This window comes from Bufo gargarizans, chromosome 4 (assembly GCF_014858855.1).
Source record: "Bufo gargarizans isolate SCDJY-AF-19 chromosome 4, ASM1485885v1, whole genome shotgun sequence".
NCBI classification, from domain to species: Eukaryota; Metazoa; Chordata; class Amphibia; order Anura; family Bufonidae; genus Bufo; species Bufo gargarizans.
In genome coordinates, this window is record NC_058083.1 from 8,073,703 (window position 1) to 8,096,276 (window position 22,574).

Consider the following 22,574-nt stretch of genomic DNA (forward strand, 5'->3'; position numbering starts at 1 on the left):
ATTCCGGTAAATGGAGTACACGCCGGATCCGGACAACGCAAGTGTGAAAGAGCCCTTAGGCTACTTTCACATTAGCGTTTTTCTTTTCCGGCATAGAGTTCAGTCACAGGGGCTCTATACCGGAAAATAACTGATCAGGCATATCCCCATGCATTTGAATGGAGAGCAATCCGTTCAGCATGCATCAGGATGTCTTCAGTTCAGTCATTTTGACTGATCAGGCAAAAGAGAAAACCGTAGCAAGCTACGGTTTTATCTCCGGCGAAAAAAAACGGAAGACTTTTTTTTTTCCATAGGAATGTATTAGTGCCGGATCCGGCATTCAAAATACCGAAATGCCAGATCCGTCCTTCTGGTCTGCGCATTTTCTTTAAAAATGAGAAAGAAAAAAACCAAACAAAACGGATCCGTTTAGCCTGATGACACCGGAAAAACGGATCCAGTATTGCAATGCATTTTTCTGACTGATCAGGCATTTTTCAGACTGATCAGGATCCTGATCAGTCAGAAAAAATGACATCCGTTTGCATACAGTTTGCCTGATCAGGCAGTCAGTTCAGGCAACGGAACTGCCTGCAGGAATCAAACAACGCAAGTGTGAAAGAACCCTTATCCTGTACTGATCCTGAGTTACATCCTGTATTATACTCCAGAGCTGCACTCCCTATTCTGCTGGTGGAGTCACTGTGTACATACATTACATTACTTATCCTGTACTGATCCCGAGTTACATCCTGTATTACACTCCAGAGCTGCACTCACACATGGTGTCCATGGAATACTGTGTAATACACAGGCTGTAACACAGGATCAGTGCATGAGAATGAATTTCCATCGTCACCCAATGTAAGGACTGTTAACTTTACAAAGTCCGAGGCAGATTTTATCGAATACCTAATTATCCAGAAAGACTGAAGAATCGGCACCGATTTCATGATTTCACTGGAGATTCCTTTAATGGCCCAACACACATCCCTGCGCTGTATTTTCTCACCTGAAACTATGGGAATCACAGTCTTCTCAATGACAGCGCTCAGCACTTTATGATTTGGGTTGTCCTCCATGTTGTCCTCACGGTCATGCTTGCTATAGCAGAAATCATCCAGGTCACAGTACCATGACATGTGCTCAAGCTCAGTGGCGTCCTAGGCCACGGAGAACAAGGATGTCAATGCAGGAGTTCATAGCACAAGCGGAAATTTCACCAATAATAAACTCATGTGACCTGTGACTTAAAGGTGTTGCCTGGGAATACATATTTTTCTAACAGGAGCCCGCAGCCTGCCTCCCCCACTGAGAGGATCATACTTACCTGTTCCACACCGCTCCGGTCCTCTGTGCCTCCATCTTCCGCTCCGGGGTTTGTCGTCTCCTCCCTGGCATGGTCACCTCATCGGCTTCAGCAGAGGTTAGCTGAAGAGGTTACCATGCTGGGGAGCACGAAAACCAGCACCGCATCCGAAGATGGAGGTGTTGGAGCCAGTGTGCAGGTAAGTATGATCCTTTCACAAGGGGAGGTAGGCTGCCGGCACCTGTTACAAATTACCTGTTACGGACAACACCTTTAAAGGAACACTCCACTGATACGTTGTGCAGAGCCTGAGGGGGTGAAGCATGACACAAAGATTCTCTCTGGTGTTCCATGTATTGCACTAGGCATAACACAATGCAGGTTGCCTCGAGTGCTCCTTTAAGGCCCCTTTCACACAGACGAGAATTCAGCGCGGGTGCAATGCGTGAGGTGAACGCATTGCACCCGCACTGAATCCGGACCCATTCACTTCAATAGGGCTGTTCAGATGAGCGGTGATTTTCACGCATCACTTGTGCGTTGCGTGAAAATCGCAGCATGTTCTATATTCTGCGTTTTTCACGCAACACAGGCCACATAAAAATGAATGGGGATGTGTGAAAATCGCATAGCATCCGCAAGCAAGTGCGGATGCGGTGCGATTTTCACGCATGGTTGCTAGGAGATGATGTTAGTAAATTGTTAAAAGAGTCAATTTACTGTATTATTTTCCTTTATAGCATGGTTATAAAGGAAAATAATAGCATTCTTAATACAGAATGCATAGTACAATAGGGCTGGAGGGGTTAAAAAAAAAATATATATAAAATTAACTCACCTTATCCAGTTGATCACGCAGCCGGCATAGTCGTCTTCTTCTTTCAGGACCTGCAAAAGGACCTTTGATGACGTAATAGCGCTCACCACGTGGTGACGTCAGCACAGGTCCTGCTGAATAAAGATAGAAGATTACGTCAAAGGTCCTTTTGCAGGTCCTGAAAGATGAAGGAAGAAGACGATGCCGGCTGCGCGAACAACAGGATGAGGTGAGTCAATTTAACTTTTTTTTTTTTTAACCCCTCAATCCACATTTTTACTTAGTATTCTGTATTCAGAATGCTATTATTTTCCCTTATAACCATGTTATAAGGGCAAATAATAAAATGAATAGAACACCTAACCCAAACCTGAACTTCAGTGAAGAAGTCCGGGTTCGGGTCTGGGCACCACATTCAGTTTTTTTATCACGCGCAATAAAAACTGAACATCGGAACGCAATCACAGTCAAAACTGACTGCAATTGTGTACCTACTCGCGCGGTTTTCTCACAATGCACACGCGACACATGTGGAGCAAATCCGGGACGCCCGTGTGAAAGAGGCCTAATACAGATTTTAACATAATGGGAAGTGATGTCCTACCTGCAGAGGATTCCAGCCTATTAACTGCTTCCGGACCAGAGGGCCTAGCAGTTTGGGAATACATAAGCTGATGTAAGCATCGTAATACGTCTCCGGGAACTGCTCCCTCCACTCGTGAAACTTGGACAGGATGTTCTTAGTCTGGCAGAAATCCTCATGGACGTCGTCAAAGATGGGTTTACACAGGAGCAGGACGTCCTCTGTAGAAGGGAACATTATTAGACCCGGGAATAAAATGAAAATTATGACGAATGGAAGATTTACAAGACGTAATCCAAGCCTTATTCAAACGGCCACAATATTCGTACTACTGCTGCAAACCTCAACCACGGTTCAGATGATCCGAGCACACTAGATCCGTGCTGTTCATTAGACCCGTGGCGGGCAATACGGACACTAAGGTGCGCCCTTGACTGTAATGGCTGAAATGAGGTCTGAAGCTGAGCTCCTTATGAAGGGTCGCACTGTGATTAAAGCTAAATCACTGTAAAATGAAACGTTTCCCATCCCAATTTATCATCATTTTCCGGTCTACATCCAGAAGCTGAGAACACATGTTGATCACTTTGTAGGCGCACAGGTCAGTATAAGAGATGGCTCCGCAATGAGCCTTATGCCTCTGCCCTTTGGGTATGATCAGGACACATGTAGCAGGCCGGGTAGGTCGGTGTAGGACATTGTGGTTGATGCGTCATCAGTGGTTCTCTAAGTGCACGCTGTGACACACAAATTAGCAAAATGCATCTTCCCCGCCCCCCCATCACCTTGATCTTGCTTGTATTCACGTTCTTGGTCGAGAGACAGCTCGTCGTCACTAGACATCCCTTCGTGGTGATCTATTTGGCCAGAATCCTCACGTTTCTGTCGCCTTCTCTCCCTGTACAGGGAAAATTAAGCCCTTGAGCTAGATAATTCTTATAACATTTTGACGTGCATATAACTTATTATTAACTCTTTAGTTGGGGGGGGGCGCAACTCAATTTTTCTACGTTTTAGATTTTTTTGTTTCCCTTTGTGCAGTAAAACTGATGTAGGTCAGTGCAATTACCGTGATATTAAAGGGGTTGTAAGACAATTTATCTCCTATCCATAAGTGTCTGATCGTGGGGGTCCAACCACTGGGACCCCCACCGATCACATGAACAGGGGCCAGTGTTCCCCTGTTTGAGCGGATTGGGGGGGACACACGCACGCTGCATTCCACTCTATGGGACTGGTGAAGATAGCCAAGCGCTTGTACTCCAACAAAGCAATGGACTTAAATGCATCTCTGCCACTCCATTCAAAAAGGGGAATACAGTCCCCTTATTCAAGACCAGTAGGGGCTCCAGTGGTAGGACCCCACTGAGCAGACACAAAATTAATATTTTTTAATGAATTTACCACTTTTGCACATCATTTGTTTAGTTTTTTTTTTGTCACTATATTTTTTGACCCAGTATATATTTGTCCTCTATGAGGAACTTGTTAGGCCTTCTACTGCCATAGCAACTCCCTGCATCACGCCAGTATGATGGGGGCCATGGGGTGACAGAGGGAGCCCCCATTTCGAACCACTTAAGGCTGGCTCCCACTGCAGACGGCCTGGGCTCAGCTACAAAGGCCATGCCATGCGAGTGCCGTAATTGTATGGCAGCTTACGGTATGGACCTTGAAACTGCATGGCATATGGCAGAAAGGGGTTAAAGTTACATTGGGGCTAAAAAACAAGGAATAAGAAAATAATTGGGTTGCCTTTGGTGTGACTGTGACCTGCTTTATTACATTCTCTCTAGTGCGGGAGGGAGGCAGGGCTCGCTTCTTTTATATATGAGGGATGGGAGGGTTAATCAAGAAATTTTTGTACTGGGCCAACGACCAATGCATGGCCATGAAACGCAGCATTAAGTCACCTTCGCAGCTCCATGTCCTGCAGGTGGCTCTTCGTTTCCTCATCTGCCACCACATCATTTCCAGTTCCTAAAGAAAGACACAATCCATAAAAACCTTCTAAGATGTGATGAGGAAGAGTGCACGGCAGCCAGCGACCACAGCTTAGTTATATACCCACCAGCAAGTTTCTGGATCGCAGCAGATTCACGCTGGAGGTCATCCTGTCTGCGCTTCAGCAGCGATCTGCTGTGACCCTCCAAGATCTGGGACATCTCAGACTCCAGCTGATAAATCTCCTGAATCTAAGAAAGACATTGCACGTTAGTAAGGGTTTACTCACACTGTGTTTGCGTACATCAGGTATATACATCATGGGGATTTCCTGATGTAGTGTGAATGCAACCTAAAAAGACAAGAGGAGCATCCGGAGTAAAATCAGTCAGAGCCACTCTGGATTATATTTAAAGGGTTTCTGTCACTAGATTTAACCCCATTAAGCTAACTGACATTAGCGATGTACTATAGAGGCTCTGTTTTCCCACCTTTGTCACTTCCCTCCAAGTCCTGATTGACAGGGCCAGGCAGCGCTCACATCTGTCTGCCAGCCCTGTGCTCTGGTGAAATCTCGCGCCGTTCAGCATTCGGCGCAGGCGCGGTGAGGGAAAGACGCTCGAAGGCTGCCAGCTTCCTCGCTGCGCCGAATGCTGAACGGCGCGAGATTTCACCAGAGCACAGGGCTGGCAAAAGGATGCGAGGGCTGTCTGGCCCTGTCAATCAGGAGTTAGAGGGAGGTGACAAAAGGTGGGGGAACGGAGCCTCTAGAAGCAGGAACAACGCAGGGGGCGTTGTTCCTGCTCCTAGAGGCTCCGTTCTCCCTAACTTTTATAATATGCTAATTAGCTTTTAGGAGCAGGGGGGCTGCTGGTGTAACGGGGGCATAGATAAAACTAGGAATAGGCTAGTTAGGTTTAGCTGACATTAGCACATCGCTAATGTCAGCTAGCGTAATAGGGTTAAAGGGAGTCTGTCATCAGCATTTCAATTTTTTAACCCTTCCCACAGCTCCCTAGCATGCTTACAGTTAATAAAAACGTTACCTCTGGCATCAATCCTGGACTTCTAAAACCATCAAAAACGATCTTTATAACATATGCAAATGACGGCTCGCAAGTGCCCAGGGGCGGCGTTACCCTCGTAGGTGCCCTGGTAGCTCAGCCTTTTCATTGCTTCCCCCCGCCCCTTCCTACCCTTTGCCCGCCTATCTCCCAACTTGTTATTCCGCCGAGATCCCGCGCCTGCGCACTCATTCCTTTGGCCGGCGCAGGCGCACTGCGATGCCCATTCCTTGTATGGCATCACAGTAACTATTGCGCATGCGCCGGCTAACGACGCAAAAGCACAACAAAGGAGGCGGTCCATCGGCGCATGCGCATTAATTACTGTGATGCCGTACAAGGAAGGGGCATCGCAGTGCGCATGCACCGGCCAAAGGAATGAGTGCGCAGGCCCGGGATCTCGGTGGAATAACAAGTTGGTAGATAGGCGGTCAGAGGGAAAGGATGGGCGGGCGGAGGGAAGGAAGGGGCGGGGGGAAGCAAGTAAAAGGCTGAGCAAGCAGGGCACCTAAGAGAGTAACGCCGCCCCTGGGCACTTGCGAGCCCTCATTTGCATATGTTATAAAGATCGTTTTATAAGTCCAGGATTGATGCCAGAGGTAACGTTTTTATTAACTGTAAGCATGCTAGGGTGCTGTGGGAAGGGTTAAAAAAGTGAAATGCTGATGACAGACTCCCTTTAAATCTGGTGACAGAAACGCTTTAAAGGGATCTCCCATAATGAAAAGCTCTGCAGCTTTCTAATATAGTCTGCATTTCAATTCCTCACCAGCTACAAGGTGGCCTTTATGCAGCTGTTACAATGTATCGGCGTAGACAAGATGTCTCAGCATGGACAACAGGAGAGAGATGTGATGGGAGGAGTTATATCTCCTAGTCCTATTCTGATGTCATTACCTTCTCATTCAGACAGTCGACAAAGTTCTCCACGTAAACCTTCATCGACTTGAAGAATTTGTAGCTTTTTTCACTCGATGATGTCTCGAGCTTCTGCAGCGTGTTCCTGGCATTTTCAAGATCACGGGTGTATCTTTCACTGTCTAAGATGTGTGCTCTGTGCACCTCATCAATGGAGGCTATTCTGAAGACAAGGAAGAACGAGAGAACATCAGGTACAAAGACTATGTATAGCACAATGAGCTTGTCTCTAGTTAGAGCTGTATACCCATCTTGTCTGTTGTGAATCGGTCATCAGGTAGGTGGTCACACCAAGCTAAGCACAGAAGTAAAACAAGGGGGGGGGGGGGTCTACATGCTTTACTAGTGTATGGGATTTTCATAACTGGGAGGGTGGGGGGTTTGGCATCCTCCCCTATACGTGCAGGAGGAGCAGCAGAGAGCATCTTGTTTGTGAGGAGGACTCCTATCAATCATGGAATGGGAGGCAGCGAAAAGCTTCTCTTACTATGTAGTATCGATTAGAGATCAACAGATATTGATTTTTTTTGAGCCGATACCGATAATTTATACCGATATTCTGTGCATTTGAATTTTTGATAAAACAAAAAATTCCTAAAAAAATCTGCTGAAAATGAACACGTTTATTGTTAACGCAAAGCTTTATTTTGTAAATCTTTTTCATTTATACTTAATATTTTGGTGTTTTGTTAGTTTATTTTACTTTAATTCATATACAGGAGGCGGGTGCTGGCTTCAGAATTATATAGCCACACCCAACCTCTATAAGCGGTAGCTGCGATCCGCGGCAGTTAACCCCTCAGGTGCAGCACCTGAGGGGTTAACTACCGTGGATGGCAGCTACTTGTCATAGAGGTCGGGTGCGGCCATATGATTCTGCAGCCAGCACCCGCCTCCTGTTGAATTTGAGCGAATGAGTGAGTCAACATCATTGGTGGCGCAGTGGCCACAGCCCCTCCCCTCTCTACTCCTCTCATTGGTGGCAGTGGCAGTGGCAGCAGCAGCACAGGGGGAGGGAGACACTGATTCCTTCTCCCCTGTGCTGCTGCTGAGGGAACACGGATTTCGCTGACAGCAGCGCGATCCTTGTTCCCGATTCGTTATCGGCATATCAGCAAAATAGATGCAGATACCGATAACTTAAAAAATCCTCAATATCGGCCGATAATATTGGTAAAACCGATAATCGGTCGATCCCTAGTATCAATCCCTCACTCAATCACCTAGTTGTTTGGCGGACTAGATCTGAAGGGAGGGGAGTCTGACCACTGGATCCCCCCCACCAGTCCCAAAAATGGGGGTCTCATATCCCTGTATGAATGGAGCGGCAGGTTGCACATGACTGTTGCCGTTCCATTCATTCTCTATAAGACTGCCAGAGATATGCTGATGGGGGTCTGACTGCTGGGACCCTGCCAGTTTCTAACCTGGTACAACCCCTTTAGCTAGGTATTTCAGACTATCAATACTGATGGGCTATCCTCGGGACAGGCCATTAATATCCAATCTGAAGGGTCTGACACCCCGCACACCCACTGTCCAGTAGAAGTTGGAACTACACAGCCCTGCAGTAAACAGCAATGCGCACTACATAGTGAACCGTGCCGTGTAGTTTGGCACCAACGTCCAACAGCAGAGCTATTCGGGGACAGCTGATCAAAGGTGGGGCTGGGTGTCAGACCTCTACTAATCACATATAGAAGGCCTATTCTAAGGATAGGCCATTGATACTAAAATCCTGGAACACCCCTTTAAGAGAGAGCCCGCACAAACAGAAAACCAGTTGGAAACAATTACCTTGCCGTCAACCTTTTTCGAATATCTTCCACAGTCACTGGTGGTGAAGAAAACTTTGGTGCAACAAATTTTTTTTTACGAGTGGGTCTGTGTCCGTGTAACAAGTCGTTGTCCATAGTCTATTGGACAAAGAATTAATTTTTTTTATTATGAACAACAGTGGGCGCTAACGACATGGAGACAAGGCTCAATAGAAGCGGCCAAACATACACAGATGATTGAGATACAACCACAAAATCTGTTATCATGGTAGATAGTGTAATGTATGTCTCTAACATAGCAAAGTATTGTAATTCTGGTTGGATCAGGGGCAGAGTTAGATACATGACAACCACTAAAGGGAAACTCCATATAAAAATTTCAAAACGCAAATTTTATCCTGAATGGAGGTTTTCCCTCCACCCGCAAAGCCTCTCCTACATGATCCCCCCCCTTGATCAGGTGACTGCTGGACCTCTTATCACTAGGGTGAAACTAGCCTTACTATTGGATTACTGCAGCTAACCTCAGACAGAATTTGCAACAATTCCGCTGGCAATGCGTCATGGTCTGGTTGTAGTGGACCGTGACACTTTTGCCTTGCATGCTTGTTGCTGGTGGCAACGTGTAGTTTGTAGCATGTTTTGACACTTTCCCTTTAAGTCTGGTTCCCTTCCCATTTCTGGTGTGTATGGGGTTAAGGTGTGAGAAAGGTGGGGCTGGGTGTGGCCTCTTGCCTCTTATAGTACTGGTGCTTGGAGCCTGAGGTCAGAGTGGACTTCAGTTTCTGGTCGAGCTGGAGTTATGCTGCCATCCTGGACTTTTCCATCTGTCCAGCTTGAGGGCCACCTTGTTGAACATAGTTTGCCTTCCCATTCTATCCTTCTTGTTCCCCTACCTTACCTGTGTGTGGGTTTATGTTCAGGGTGTGGTGTCTTGTCTTGTTTTTTTTGTTACATGTCTAGTCAGTTGTTTTTTTAATATCTGGCATGTATGCAAGGCGTTACCCTGGGTGTTGTGCCTCCGGTGAGGGGGCTTCTGTGTTCCTCGGAGGGGGAACAGCGTTTACCACCAGCCTGCGGAAGTGGGCTCCATGGTTTCAAAGAGGGGTGAACCACAAGTATAGGCAGTGAGCATCTTTCTTCCCGTTGCTGCAGCAGGTAAGTGCTATGTGTCCCAGAGCTTGTTATCCAGGTGGCAAGTGTTATCCAATACATTCCATAACTGTAAGGGTTACATAGCATCATAAATCAATATAATGCTATGTGAATCCCGTCAGTGCTGGGAGGTCAGGCCGGGTGCTGTGATGCGGACTCGCTGCAGGAGGAACGCTCGTCTGCAAGGAGCCAAGAGGCCACACCCAGCTCTACCTTGCTCACACCTTAACCCCATACACACCAGAAATGGGAAGGGAACCAGACTTAAAGGGAAAGTGTCAAAACATGCTACAAACTACACATTGCCACCAGCAACAAGCATGCACGGCAAAAGTGTTACGGTCCACTACCACAAGACCATGACACAGCCGTGACACAATGCATGTGAAAAATTATAATTTCAGTCCCCACCACATCTTTTGGAAAAAGTCTGCATGGAGTAAGGACTGTGCCGATAGCATGGCCACAGACCAGCTTTGCTAAAGGGCAGTGGAGTAAAATGTGTGCGGGTCCAATTCACGGGAAAAAATAAATAAATAAAAAGACAGCCGTGCGTTTTCCCTGCAGCAGCCACAGTATTACATGCTGCCTATTGTAATACATTTCATAAATGGCTGCAGCTCTCTATAAAGTTCACACGTTTACGTCGTCAGAAATAATACAGACCTGAGGACACTTGATCGCCTTTCTTATCTGAAGCTCCTCCCACTTGTCCTGAATGTCGTCCATTTCTTCTTCATCACCACCGTCTGACCCGCTACTGGAGGCTACAACAAAATGTACTTCAGTTATCGCGCTGATCGTGGAGTAAGGGTACAGCCACAGCAAAGAGTGCAGATGTATCACGGACCTCGCCCCATGAATCGCAAGGGATGAAATCCACAGAGAAAACCTGCAGCATAAACTGACATGAGGCAGAAAGGGGATGGTCTGGGCTGCCTCCCGAATAGGGGCTCATAGCGGCTCCTCAGTCTGCCTCGCAGGCCTCTTTCACACGAGCGATGCGGATTTGCTTTGGATGCGTTCAGTCAAACTCGCACCATTTTGCAAGCAAGTTCAGTCAGTTTTGTCTTCAATTGCATTCAGTTCAGTTTTTTTCCGCGCGGGTGCAATGCGCTTTTGTTTTTCACGCGTGTGATAAAAAACTGAAGGTTTACAACATCTCGTAGCAACCATCAGTGAAAAACACACTTGCTTGCGGATGCAATGTGTTTTTCACTGAAGCCCCATTCACTTCTATGGGGCCAGGGCTGCGTGAAAAATGCAGAATATAGAACATGCTGCGATTCTCACACAACGCAGAACTGATGCGTGGAAAAAAAAAAATAATATACGCTCATGTACACAGACCCATTGAAATGAATGGGTCCAGATTCAGTGCGGGTGCTATGCGTTCACGTCACGCACTGTACCTGCGCATGTGAAAGGGGCCTAAGGTACCCACGTCCTTTTTTATAATAACATTTTTACATTTTAAAGGGGCATTTCAGGATTTGCATAATGATGCCCTATCCTCAGGATTGGTCATCAGTATGAGATCAGTGGTGGTCTGACTCCTGGGACCCCCACGATCAGCCGTATGAAGAGGTTGCGGCACTATGTGAGCATTTAGGCCTTTTCGTAGGCCATGTCAGGTCACGTTGATAGGTCATGTGGCCTAGGCCCCAGTTCATTCCCATTTAAGTGAATGGGGCCGAGCTGCGATACCACGCACAGCCACTATCATATAGCTGGCGCTGTGTCTGGAGAGCCGAAAGGAGGCTGCAGCGCCACGGCTTTGTCAAACAACTGATCAGCGGGGGTGTCAGGACTCAGACCCCCCCCCCACCCACCAATTTTATAATGACCCATCCTGAGGATGGGCCATCAATATGAGAAATCATTTGTAGGGATTGAAAATCTGTTTTCATTGGAACAAATTAAAGGGAACCTGTCACCAGTTTTATGGTGTCCTAACTAAGGGCAACATAAATAAGTGACTGATTCTCTTAGCAAAATGCTGGGTCACTTTCTTTAATTGACCCAGTCAATCTGCCAACATCTTGTATTAAAAAGATCCAGCTAATAATGATGAGTCATGAATATTCATGAGCTCCTGACTCTCCCCGCCTACCTGCTGCTGATTGACAGTTATTTTCCATTTGAATCAGCAGCAGGTGGGCAGGGGAGTGGCTAGATCTCAGAATAAAAATAAAAAAAAACAAAAAATAAAAAAACGCTGGACTCACTGACATCACGCTGGACTCAAATCAGCTCATTAGCATGCGGCATCTCTGTGTGTATATTATGAGGTAACCATCTGTCACACCAGTAAGTGAATACATCTAAGGCACTTTTTAGTAGTTAATGATTGTATATAATTAGTTAGATTATAATAAAAAAATCCACTTTAAGTTACCAATTTCCTCAGCCATCTGCTCTTTTATGTTTTTCATCCCTGGGGCGAATTGAATCCTCTTCTCATGATCGTCAAGCTCATCGTCGCTTTCCGATTGGCTGGAATCTGACCGTTCGTGAGAGGCATCTAGTGATATGTAATCTCCCTGAGTGCGGGCCAATTTCCTCCGTGTGCGAGCCGCTCGGATCTGCTTAGCGTCCGGGATGTCATCTGTGCTGAACAAAAATTCAGTAAGAATTGGTCACAAGTCCTGATTTACATCTCTGTCTGTTTCATCTCGAAATATGGCCATACGGCTAGTGACTTCGTCAGCGTCTGACGCATGCAGATGACCGACACTGGCAGATTAGGTAGAAATTAAACGCGTCTTCTAGTTTCACGTGAATAATGGTTTAAAGGGGGTTGTCCGGAGGCCCCTGCCAGTCTAAGTTTCCATGCTGAGAGGAATGACTTGCCTCACGGGCACATGTCCACTGCAGCGAATCACTGGGCTGACCGGTCACAAGCTGCCCGAGGCCAGTGCCTTGGTTGGAGTAGTCAAATGCCAGTATGGCATGTCACCGTCTGCAGCAAGTCAGGGCACCACTGAGCACAGTTGTTGGAGCAGCGTAGGATTAACCCATTCATGCACTGCCATACTTCTGTGTTGTGATGTAAGCTTCTGTGCCCGCGCCAAGTGTCAGCAGTAGTATACAGCCGACACTCCGCTCAGACTCTAAACCCAGTCACCAAATTCATCGGATCCATAAGACCGCAGCATCTAAGGCTGGCCATACGGACTCGATAGCTGACGGCCGAATGATCATTCAGTCTACAGCCGTCTCTCCCGACTTCCCAATACACGTACGTGGCTGGTTCCACAGAGCATGTATGTGTTGTCAATGATGAAAGAAGACCCTTTTGGTGGCGACCTATCTCCTGGGAGAACAAAAGGATTGGTAGAAATAATTTAGTTCACCTGATCCTTCTCTCCCCTGACATCTAATGCGCACAGTATGGGCTAAATCTCGGGAGGTTTTAAATGTAGCGGACTTGCTCGACTTATCACCGATCGGGAACAATCCTAATCTGGTGGAGTTATTTGGGCTGTCTGGTTTTAAGGGTTGGGAGCGTAAAGGGCTGTGGAGCGTAGGTCAGATTTATACTCGGGGTATCCTGAAGCAGTATGAACAACTCAGTACAGAATTTGAGCTGGAGTCCAGGCAATTCTATAAGTACCTACAGCTTCGGCATGCCATAACCACACAGACCAAAGGTGGGCCATTGGTTTTTGCTTCCCACCAGGTGTTGTTTATGCTGGCGGAGGCGGGACCCTCTAGAGGGGCGATTTCTAGGGCATATTGGGCAATGCAGGAGGAGAATCTGAAAAAATATCCATTAACGATTAGAAGCAAATGAGAGAAAGATGTAGGCCCTATCTCAGATGCTCAGTGGAAGGAGGTGTTGGCGCTAACTCCGGCTTTGTCACTTAGTGAGACGGCGAGATTATCTCAGATCTTTCTTCTGCATAGACTCAGATCGCCACTCCTTCTGGAGAAGATAGGGTCTCGTCCCTGATTCCTCTTGTCCAAAATGTAGGATGGATGAAGCTGGATTGTTGCATATGATCTGGAGCTGTAGGGCACTACATAAATATTGGTCGAAGATACTGTCTTTGATTAATAAAATATATAGTGCTACGTACATGCTAGATGCTAGGATGTGTATACTGGGGTTATTCGACTCTGACTCCTTACAGCCTCCCATTAAGATAGGCATAAATAGGATCTTATATCAGGCCAGGAAAACCATTGCTGCTAAATGGATTCAGCCATCTCCTCCTAGTTTTGCGGAATTTGTGGCCAGAATGAATGTGATCATACGGCTAGAGAGGGGGACATACTTGAAACGAGGTTGTCTTTCGAAATTTGAATCCATTTGGGGACCCTGGATAGACAAATCTGGTGGGAGTAGTCAGTGGCTATCCCTACATTCTAGCTGCTGGAATATTGTAGGCCGGTCTTAGACTGGGTAGGGCATTTGCGTGTTCATAATTGGAATGTATGCATTGTCGCACATTCTATTTTATATTATACTATACCTATATGATATGTCACGCTTGCTGCTGATCTCAATTAATGTTATGGGGGATATTGTTATTACATTTTTCTCTATTGTGTACTTTTCTACTAGAAAATTGGGCGATGGTGCAATGTTTGTACTGTATGCTCTGCTCATGAACATTGTATAACTCTTTACAATAAAAAATATCTGATAAAAAATAAATGAGAGGTGGTTGCACTCTGCTATCTCCACTTAAAGGGTTTGCCCAGGTCCTGGATATTTAGGCCTTATCATAAGGAAAGAGGGGGGGGGGGGGGGTGCCAACACCTGACACCCCAAATAATCAGCTGTTCTGCAGATACTGGAAGGACACAGAACCACAGCTCCATCCACTGTGCAGTGGCCATGTAAGGGTACTGCAGCTCAGATCCCATTCATCTGATAGGTCAGGGTGCCCAACCTGCGTCCCTCCAGCTGTTGAAAAACTTCAACTCCCAGCATGCCTGAACAGCCTACAGCAGGGCATTGTGGGAGTTGTAGTTTTACAACAGCTGGAGGGCCGCAGGTTGAGCATCCCCATGATAGGTCTTCAGTATCTAGAACTTGGGCAACCCCTTTAAACCTATAAAAATTATGAAGATAGTCAACCAAACGGCAGTCACTAGACCCCAGTGCATCCCATAGGTAAGTGCCCCAGTATCATCTTACAGCGCTCTGAATGCTGCCGTGCGGTATAGCGGTGTATGACTCCCTCTGTAGTCATGTGAAGTAAAGGACGTGTACATATCTACATAGTGGCCCCTCCCAGGAGGGGTATACGGGTCTCCCACTACAAGTGTGTGTATATGGGGGAAGAGGGCTCTGTACTGAAGAAACAGCACTCTAGAAATACATTTGGAAAAGGCTCCACTGACCATGTCGCAGGTGACCTGCCGATGGCGGAGAAGACGTTGGACTGCTGCCCGCAGGACTGGAATACTCTTCCTTCTCGGGAACATCCACCTTTCCGCGCTCGCTCTCTTCGGACTCTGAACTGACATCCGGTCCTAAATTGTAATAGTTACATCTCACTTCACTAATCCTCAGCTTTTCAACGTGAAATCTACAGTCAAAATCCTGACCATCCGATGTCTAATGGACAGCCATACTGCAGTAACCGGAGAGTCGGAAAGTCCTGCACTACGCAATACGGGCGACATTTCCTAAGACCGGCATTTTCCACGTCTGTCTCAAAGTCCTCTGCTCTGGCAGAGGAAGCGCCAAAGTGACGTAGAGGGGCAGGCCTTTACATAGGACTGGCACTTCATCCAGCAGGCCAGGTGACAAAGGGGTTGTGTCACTTCAGCAAATGGCATTTATCATGTAGAGAAAGTTAATACAAGGCACTAACTAATGTATTGTGATTATACATATTACTTCCTTTGCTGGCCGATTCATTTTTCCATCACATTATACACTGTTTGTTTCCATGGCGACGACCACCCTGCAATCCATCAGTGGTGGTCGTGCTTGTTCACTATAGGAAAAGGCGTTGGCCTCTCTGGTGGCCGAGACTGTGGGCGCGCACATGGGCTGGTGCTTTTTCCTGTAGTGTGCAAGCACGACCACTATTGATGGATTGCAGGGTGGTCGTCACCATGGAAACAAACTGTGTATAATGTGATGGAAAAATGAATCCAGCCAGCAAAGGAGGCAATATGGAGAATCACAGTACATTAGTAACTTTCTCTACATGATAAATGCAACTTACTGAAGTGACACAACCCCCTTAGGGCTCTTTCACACTTGCGTTCTTTTCTTCCGGCATAGAGTTCCGTCGTCGGGGCTCTATGCCGGAAGAATCCTGATCAGGATTATCCTAATGCATTCTGAATGGAGAGAAATCCGTTCAGGATGCATCAGGATGTCTTCAGTTCCGGAACGGAACGTTTTTTGGCCGGAGAAAATACCGCAGCATGCTGCGCTTTTTGCTCCGGCCAAAAATCCTGAACACTTGCCGCAAGGCCGGATCCGGAATTAATGCCCATTGAAAGGCATTGATCCGGATCCGGCCTTAAGCTAAACGTCGTTTCGGCGCATTGCCGGATCCGACGTTTAGCTTTTTTAGAGTGGTTACCATGGCTGCCGGGACGCTCAAGTCCTGGCAGCCATGGTTAAGTGTAGTGGGGAGCAGCATACTTACCATCCGTGCGGCTCCCGGGGCGCTCCAGAGTGCCGTCAGGGCGCCCCAAGCGCATGGATCATGTGATCGCATGACACGTCATCCATGCGCACGGGGCGCTCTGACGTCATTCTGGAGCGCCCCGGGAGCCACACGGACTGTAAGTATACCGCTCCCCCGCTCCCCACTACTACTATGGCAACCAGAACTTTAATAGCGTCCTGGCTGCCATAGTAACACTGAACGCATTTTGAAGACGGATCCGTCTTCAAATGCCTTCAGTTCACTTGCGTTTTTCCGGATCCGGCGTGTAATTCCGGCAAGTGGAGTACACGCCGGATCCGGACAACGCAAGTGTGAAAGGGCCCTTAAGGATTCTATTCTGCCATTTTTTCCTCCCCTCAGTTTCGGGATCTATTATTTTTGGTCCATGTTCAGACTTTACCCACCTTTTTCCTGAGGCTTGGTATCTTGCTCAGCATTTTCTGTCTTCTTCTGTACTTTGAATATGACGGCATTTACTGTCGGCTTCTTGATCTTAAAGTGACCATCTTCACCTGTAATTACCAAGGACACGAGGGCTGAGGAGGTTACTGCTCTGTGAGGAGCCTCGCAGCCTTCCTGGCCACCACACATCAGATGTTCTCCTGCACCCAGAGTCTGAGGGAACTGGACACATCTACCACCTCTGTATGAAGGGAGGCATAGTAGATGCCTCATCTACCTCAGGGCCACAACGCAACAACAAGCATGACAGTGGCAGATAATGGTAAGGAGTGTTTTCTATCCGGCCCCTAAAACAAATTTAAATGTCCCATGTGATGGTCCAAGTGGCTTCCTTAAGGGGTATTCCAGTAATTACCCACAGGATAGAGGATAACTATTACCCAGTGGTAGGACCCCCACCGATCGGATCCTGAGGAGAGGTCATCAGTATTAAAATCTCGGAAAAAAAACCTTTAAAAAGGGAGTCTGTCCCCACAATTGGACATTATAGACCGCTTACATAGCGCTGTAGCAGAACCATACACGAGTCAAATGGTACCTTTGTTGTGTTGTTCTGAAGGTCAACAGAGGCAAAATCGCTGTTTTATTCTTATGTAAATGAGGGCTCTAAGGGCCCAGGCCGGTCTGCCTTCTTAGATAACTCCTCCCAGCCTCTTGCATCATCCATGCGCACTGCCGGCGGTGAACTGCGCACTCGTCCAGTACAGTGGATGACGCAAGGGGCTTACAGGGCGGGCCAAGCAAAAGGCTGGGAGGAGTTATCTAAGAAGGCAGACCGGCCTGGGCACCTAACTACAGCCCAAACGCCGCCCCTGGGCACCTACAGCCCAAATGCCGCCCCTGGGCACTTGCGAACCCTCATTTACATAAGAATAAAACAGCGATTTTGCCTCTGTTGACCTTTAGAACACAAAAGGTACCATTTATAGTTTTGCTACAGCGCTATGTAAGCGGTCTATAATGTCCTTGGGGGGGGGGGGGGGCGAGCATTTTATTATTTTTTTTGTTTGTTTTTAACTATTGCATTCTACTCATTTTGGGCTATAGATCGTTTTTTAAATAGTTTTTATTAAACCTTTTCAGCATTTTTTTTTGTCAAAACTGAAGGGGCTGACTCCCGGCCCCCCTAGACGATCAGCTCCTACAAGCGCTGCCTTCTCTTCCATCGCAGCGGTGAGCAGCTGTAACAACAACTTCTATGGGCATGAACAGGACGGATCCGTCCCATAGAAGTGAATGGGGAGGCCATACCTGTAATTACACCGCTCACAAGCACAGAGCAGAGAAGGCAGAGCTTGTACAAGAGCTGCTTTCTCTTCAAACAGCTGATCGGCGGGGGTCTCAGGTGTCGGACCCTCACAGATCCTGAGGATAGGTCATCATCACAAAAAAAAAAACGCCTCCAAGGTAAATGCTGCAGGAGTTTTGGAGAAGGTTGTTGCTCTCCTATATATAAAGGGTTGAAAATCAGTCATGTGATGTGTCGCCATGACTACCTATGTAACTGAGCCAGCGGCCATCACAAGCCAGCACCACTACTGCGGATGATGTGCAAGAGCTGCAGCCCTCTCGACAGACCCCACTAAGGCGTTGTTAATTCCGGTATTCAAATCCGACAGAGGACATCAATACCGGAAATAAACTGATCCGTTTTGATTTTGCACATCAGGACGCATCCGTTCCGTTAGGACGCAATTGTGTAAAATCAAAATGGAAAAAAAAAAACTGATCGGTCACTAAATACATTGAAAGTCAGTGGGTGACAAATCCGGTTTTCAAGGCTTCTAAAAAAAAAAACGTTTTTTGACCGCACACAAAACGGAATGCTGCCAAAACAGAAGACATCCTGAACGGAAACAGAAACAACGCAAGCGTGAAACAGGCCTTAGAGAGCGACCCCACAGGCAGACATGGAACCTCCCACAATGGAAGAGGAGTAATAAAGGAGCCCTGGTGCGGAGCTCAGGAAAGGGATACACAGCCTCCACTGGCTTTCCAAAGGTGTCTCTCACAGTGTCGTGTCCCTTTAAGGTTGCCATAGATACGGCAGGAAGCGCTCACCTTCCTTTTCCGCGCTGAAGCTGAGAGCGCTGTGGAGGCCTGCAGTCCGGGAGGACGGATCAGCACTGGCCGCATCCTCCTCTCCCTCTGACTGCCGCTCATCGCTGGCCGCCGCCGCCTCCGCCCTCTTCTTCGTCGCACACGTCAGCCCCCGGCCGCCCGCTCTCTTCGGCCGCTCCACTTTCCCATGGTCCTCCTCGTTCTCATTCTCGCTGGAGGACGCTCTCCGGACCCGCAGGTTTCGATTCGGTTTCCGAAACATAATTGCAGTCGCCTAATTTCTACGTCATCGCGATGCGCCGACAAGTGTCCGGCTCAACCATTCAAGGGCCGCGAACTTTTTTTTTTTTTTTTGTAAACAAACTTTATGAATAGCTTGAAAACAGGGCTTCAGGTGCACTGCTAGTATTCAGATAGGGGAACCTATCAGTATGAGATTGGGAGCAATATTTCCTCAATGTCTTTTGCAGTATATGCAGAATTTTTTGGACTTGTTGAATTTTTACTGGTTTTCATTTAATTTTAAAATTACGATTTGGAACTGGTTATTATAAAATATGAATTATAGTACATATTTCTCTAAAATACATAATTCTATCAAACATTAAAGGGGTTGTCTCATTATGGACAATGGGGTCATATGGCGAGGATACGCCTACATTGTCTTATAGGTGCGGGTCCCTATATCGAGAACTGAGCCCCGCAAGTGAAGGAGGGCGCACTGCGCATGCGCAGCCGCCCATCATTCATTTTCTATGGGGCCCGTGAAAATAGCCGAGCGCTGGCTCGGCTATTTCCGTTGGCTCCATAGAAATGAATGAGAGCGGTGGCTGCACATGCGCAGTGCGCTCCCATTCACTTGTGTGGAGAGCCGGCTTGGTGGTGGCCGGACCGGGGTCCTCCAGCCATCACCTTGCGGAGCTCCATTCTCGATATAGGTTCTGGTCCGCACCTATAAGACAATGGGGGCATATCCTAGCGATATGCCCCCATTGTCTATGATGAGACAACCCCTTTAACAATAAAAAAAAAACATTTTGTGCAACAATTTTGTTCGTTTTGTGGTTATTTCTGATCTGAATATATTAATTGTAAAGGGGAGTTCATACTAGCGTTTCGCTTTCTGTTCAAATGCGATTAAAATGGAAGATAACGGAACTGTTATAACGGAAAGCCAAACAGAACACTTTAAAAGACATTCAGTTTTTATCCGTCCTAATAGCGCTGAATAGACAAAAACAAAAAAAACGGAAACCAGCATTCTGTCACGTCCTGTGGACTTTTTTTCTTTTATGGCAATTCCGTTATTTTTAGTTTTAATCGCATTAGAATGGAATGCTATAACGGAAAGCTAAACGCGGATGTGAATCCTCCCTGATAAACAATAAAGAATGAGGTGAATAATTTGTCGTTATAGTTGTATGTTTAATTCATTATAATCTATTTACCATTTATATAATTCTTATGTTTAATTTATGAAAAGAAAAATTCTATTAAAGGGGTTTTCCCATCTCAGACAATGGTGGGATATCGCTAGGATATACTCCCATTGTTTCATAGTTGCGGGTCCCACCTCTGGGACCGGCACCTACACTGAAAGTGTTGGAGGGTGAACTGCGCATGCGCAGCCGTCCTCCATCCGTTTTCTATCGGGCTGCCGAAAATAGCCAAGTACTGGCTCGGCTATTTCCGCCAGGCCCATAGAAGTGAATGGGAGCTGTGGCCGGTCATGCGCGGTGCACTCCCATTTACTTCTATGGGGAGTGCGCTTGGTGGTGGCCGGAGTCCTCCAGCCACCACTTTCCCTGCTCTGTTCTCGATGTAGGTGCAGGTCCCACCGGTGGAACCCGCATCTGCATTGCACTGTGGAAAGGGTTAATACACAGCCAGCTAATACTGAGAGACTTTGGGACTTCCTATCTCTGCACTGAGAAGTTAAAAAATCTTCCACAATTACTAGGACAATGCAAAGTTTTGGAGGGGAAAAAACATATAAACACTGACCTTCTGATTGGTTTAGCTCAGTTGTTTACGTCTGAAGACATGTTTATGTCTGGAGAACTGGCTAGTCATTCCCATAGACTTGTATTAAAGCTCTATATAAGTTGATGCTAGACTGGAATTGCAACAGTGTTTCTGTTTAGGTTGTGCCTCTCCACTCCACCCTCCCACTAGAAGGTTCTAGTTCAGCTACAAACTGTATATAAGGAAAGCAGTCAGAGTCCCTAGTTGTCTGTGTTTCCTTGTCCACAGTGCAACTCATCTGCAATGTCCATCACATCCTGTACATGATGTATGACTCCCACAGGGTGGTGATTTGTATTCATATGCTACCTGTGACATTTCCCAGCATTTATGAGCTGTGTCCAGAGCCTGTGCACATTTTACCTTCCTTAGTGCAATACCCATCTTTATGGTACCCCAGCCAGAGGCGTAGCTAGGGTTTCCTTCACCCAGGGCAAATATAAAGTGACATATTTACATAATTAACTAATGTATTTTTGCAATTGGACCCTATAGGTATCCATAATTACCAACGTTTCAGTTGGTAAAATTGGGACATTTAAGCACTGCCCCTGAAAATGCCCCAACCTACACAGGAACACCCACTTATGGGCAGGTCTTATGTTAGCCCCACCCATTTTTTATGGGACAGTAGGCAACTATGGGTGACGTTTTCCACTGTATGTACAGGGGGATCCATCTCCTTGGCAGCCAAAGCATGACACACACACAGTAATGATAACTGTGTGAACTGGTAGGCAAGGCTCGACCTGTAATGGAGGACAGACATGGCAGCCATGCTCTGGTCCCAAATTTGGGCCTGAGTCTGGCTGAAGTGTCTGTCATCAATTAGGCCCCAGGTTTCGTTCCACAGCCAATGCAATGGCATCATCTCGCATTAAGGGCCGAGGAGGAGAGTGCACCAGCTGAGGATCATCCCCAAGTCTGTGCTGTCTCCTGCTGAGGATCACACCTGCTGCTAGGGAGAGCATAATGTTCTCCATTCATCAAGGGAATGGGGCTAGGTGAGAATTACAGATTTTTTTTTTTTTTTAATTAACAGTACACGGGCATCACTGTAAGGGAGACACTAAGGCGGCAAACCTAGTGTAAGGGGGGAACTAAGGGGGCATTACACTGTGTTTGGACACTAAGAGGGCCAGAACTACTGTGTGAGGGCACTAAGGGGGTATTCTACTGTGTGAGGGCTCTGAGGGGACATTCTACTGTGTGAGGGCACTAAGGGGGTATTTTACTGTGTGAGGGCACAGAACAAGGCTTTCATGTCATATGATCAAAGGTCGTCACTGTTTTCATGGTTTTATTTTCCAATTAGTATTGATTGATTCTTGGGTACAAAAGATTAAAGAGGCTCTGTCAGCATGATCAACCCTATTAAACAAGACATACTGCCAGACATCATGCCGATTAAAACTACACCTTCCTTTTGTCTGTACCATAAACAGCTGCAGAGATATATGTGTTTTTATCCATATGCAAATGAGCAAGTTTGGAGCACCAGGAGGCGGGGCTGAATCCTTTGAGCACTGCTTTGTGACGTCCCCTGTGCCCTACACCCTCCTCCCTCCCCTTGATTGACAGGGCTAGATATCAGACTGAGGGCAGAGCTGTGTCCTAGCATCTACATATCATATGCTCTATGTACTATAGCTGTACCACTGCTTAGAAAGCTAAAATACATATTACTGCATTATTCACAAGCAGTGGATGGCCAGTTCGCAGTGTTCGCCAGCAAACACATGCGGGCTGCCATCTTAACTCACAAGTCCAGAGATGCACAGGTAAGTCTTTACCTGTGCCTGTACCGGGAACCGATCTGAAACAAATGC

General features: G+C 46.9%; 1 protein-coding gene across 2 annotated transcripts in view; it reads right to left on the reverse strand.

The window, feature by feature from the left end:
- LOC122934538 (intron Large complex component GCFC2-like) overlaps nucleotides 1-18,998 on the reverse strand; it is a 39,696-nt gene extending 20,698 nt beyond the window's left edge. For both annotated transcript variants that reach the window (XR_006388669.1, XM_044290084.1), the window contains exons 1-12: nucleotides 18,721-18,998; nucleotides 16,602-16,709; nucleotides 14,906-15,037; nucleotides 11,949-12,158; nucleotides 10,217-10,317; nucleotides 8,415-8,533; nucleotides 6,597-6,780; nucleotides 4,763-4,886; nucleotides 4,605-4,671; nucleotides 3,477-3,589; nucleotides 2,713-2,912; nucleotides 995-1,145 (exon numbers count right to left, since the gene is read on the reverse strand). Coding sequence is in view for 1 of the 2 variants with exons in the window: in XM_044290084.1 (XP_044146019.1) it covers nucleotides 995-1,145; nucleotides 2,713-2,912; nucleotides 3,477-3,589; nucleotides 4,605-4,671; nucleotides 4,763-4,886; nucleotides 6,597-6,780; nucleotides 8,415-8,533; nucleotides 10,217-10,317; nucleotides 11,949-12,158; nucleotides 14,906-15,037; nucleotides 16,602-16,709; nucleotides 18,721-18,982 (1,771 nt within the window). In the remaining variant the exon portion in view is untranslated. The remainder of the gene's footprint in view (nucleotides 1-994; nucleotides 1,146-2,712; nucleotides 2,913-3,476; nucleotides 3,590-4,604; nucleotides 4,672-4,762; nucleotides 4,887-6,596; nucleotides 6,781-8,414; nucleotides 8,534-10,216; nucleotides 10,318-11,948; nucleotides 12,159-14,905; nucleotides 15,038-16,601; nucleotides 16,710-18,720) is intronic.
- Nucleotides 18,999-22,574: the final 3,576 nt, after the last annotated feature.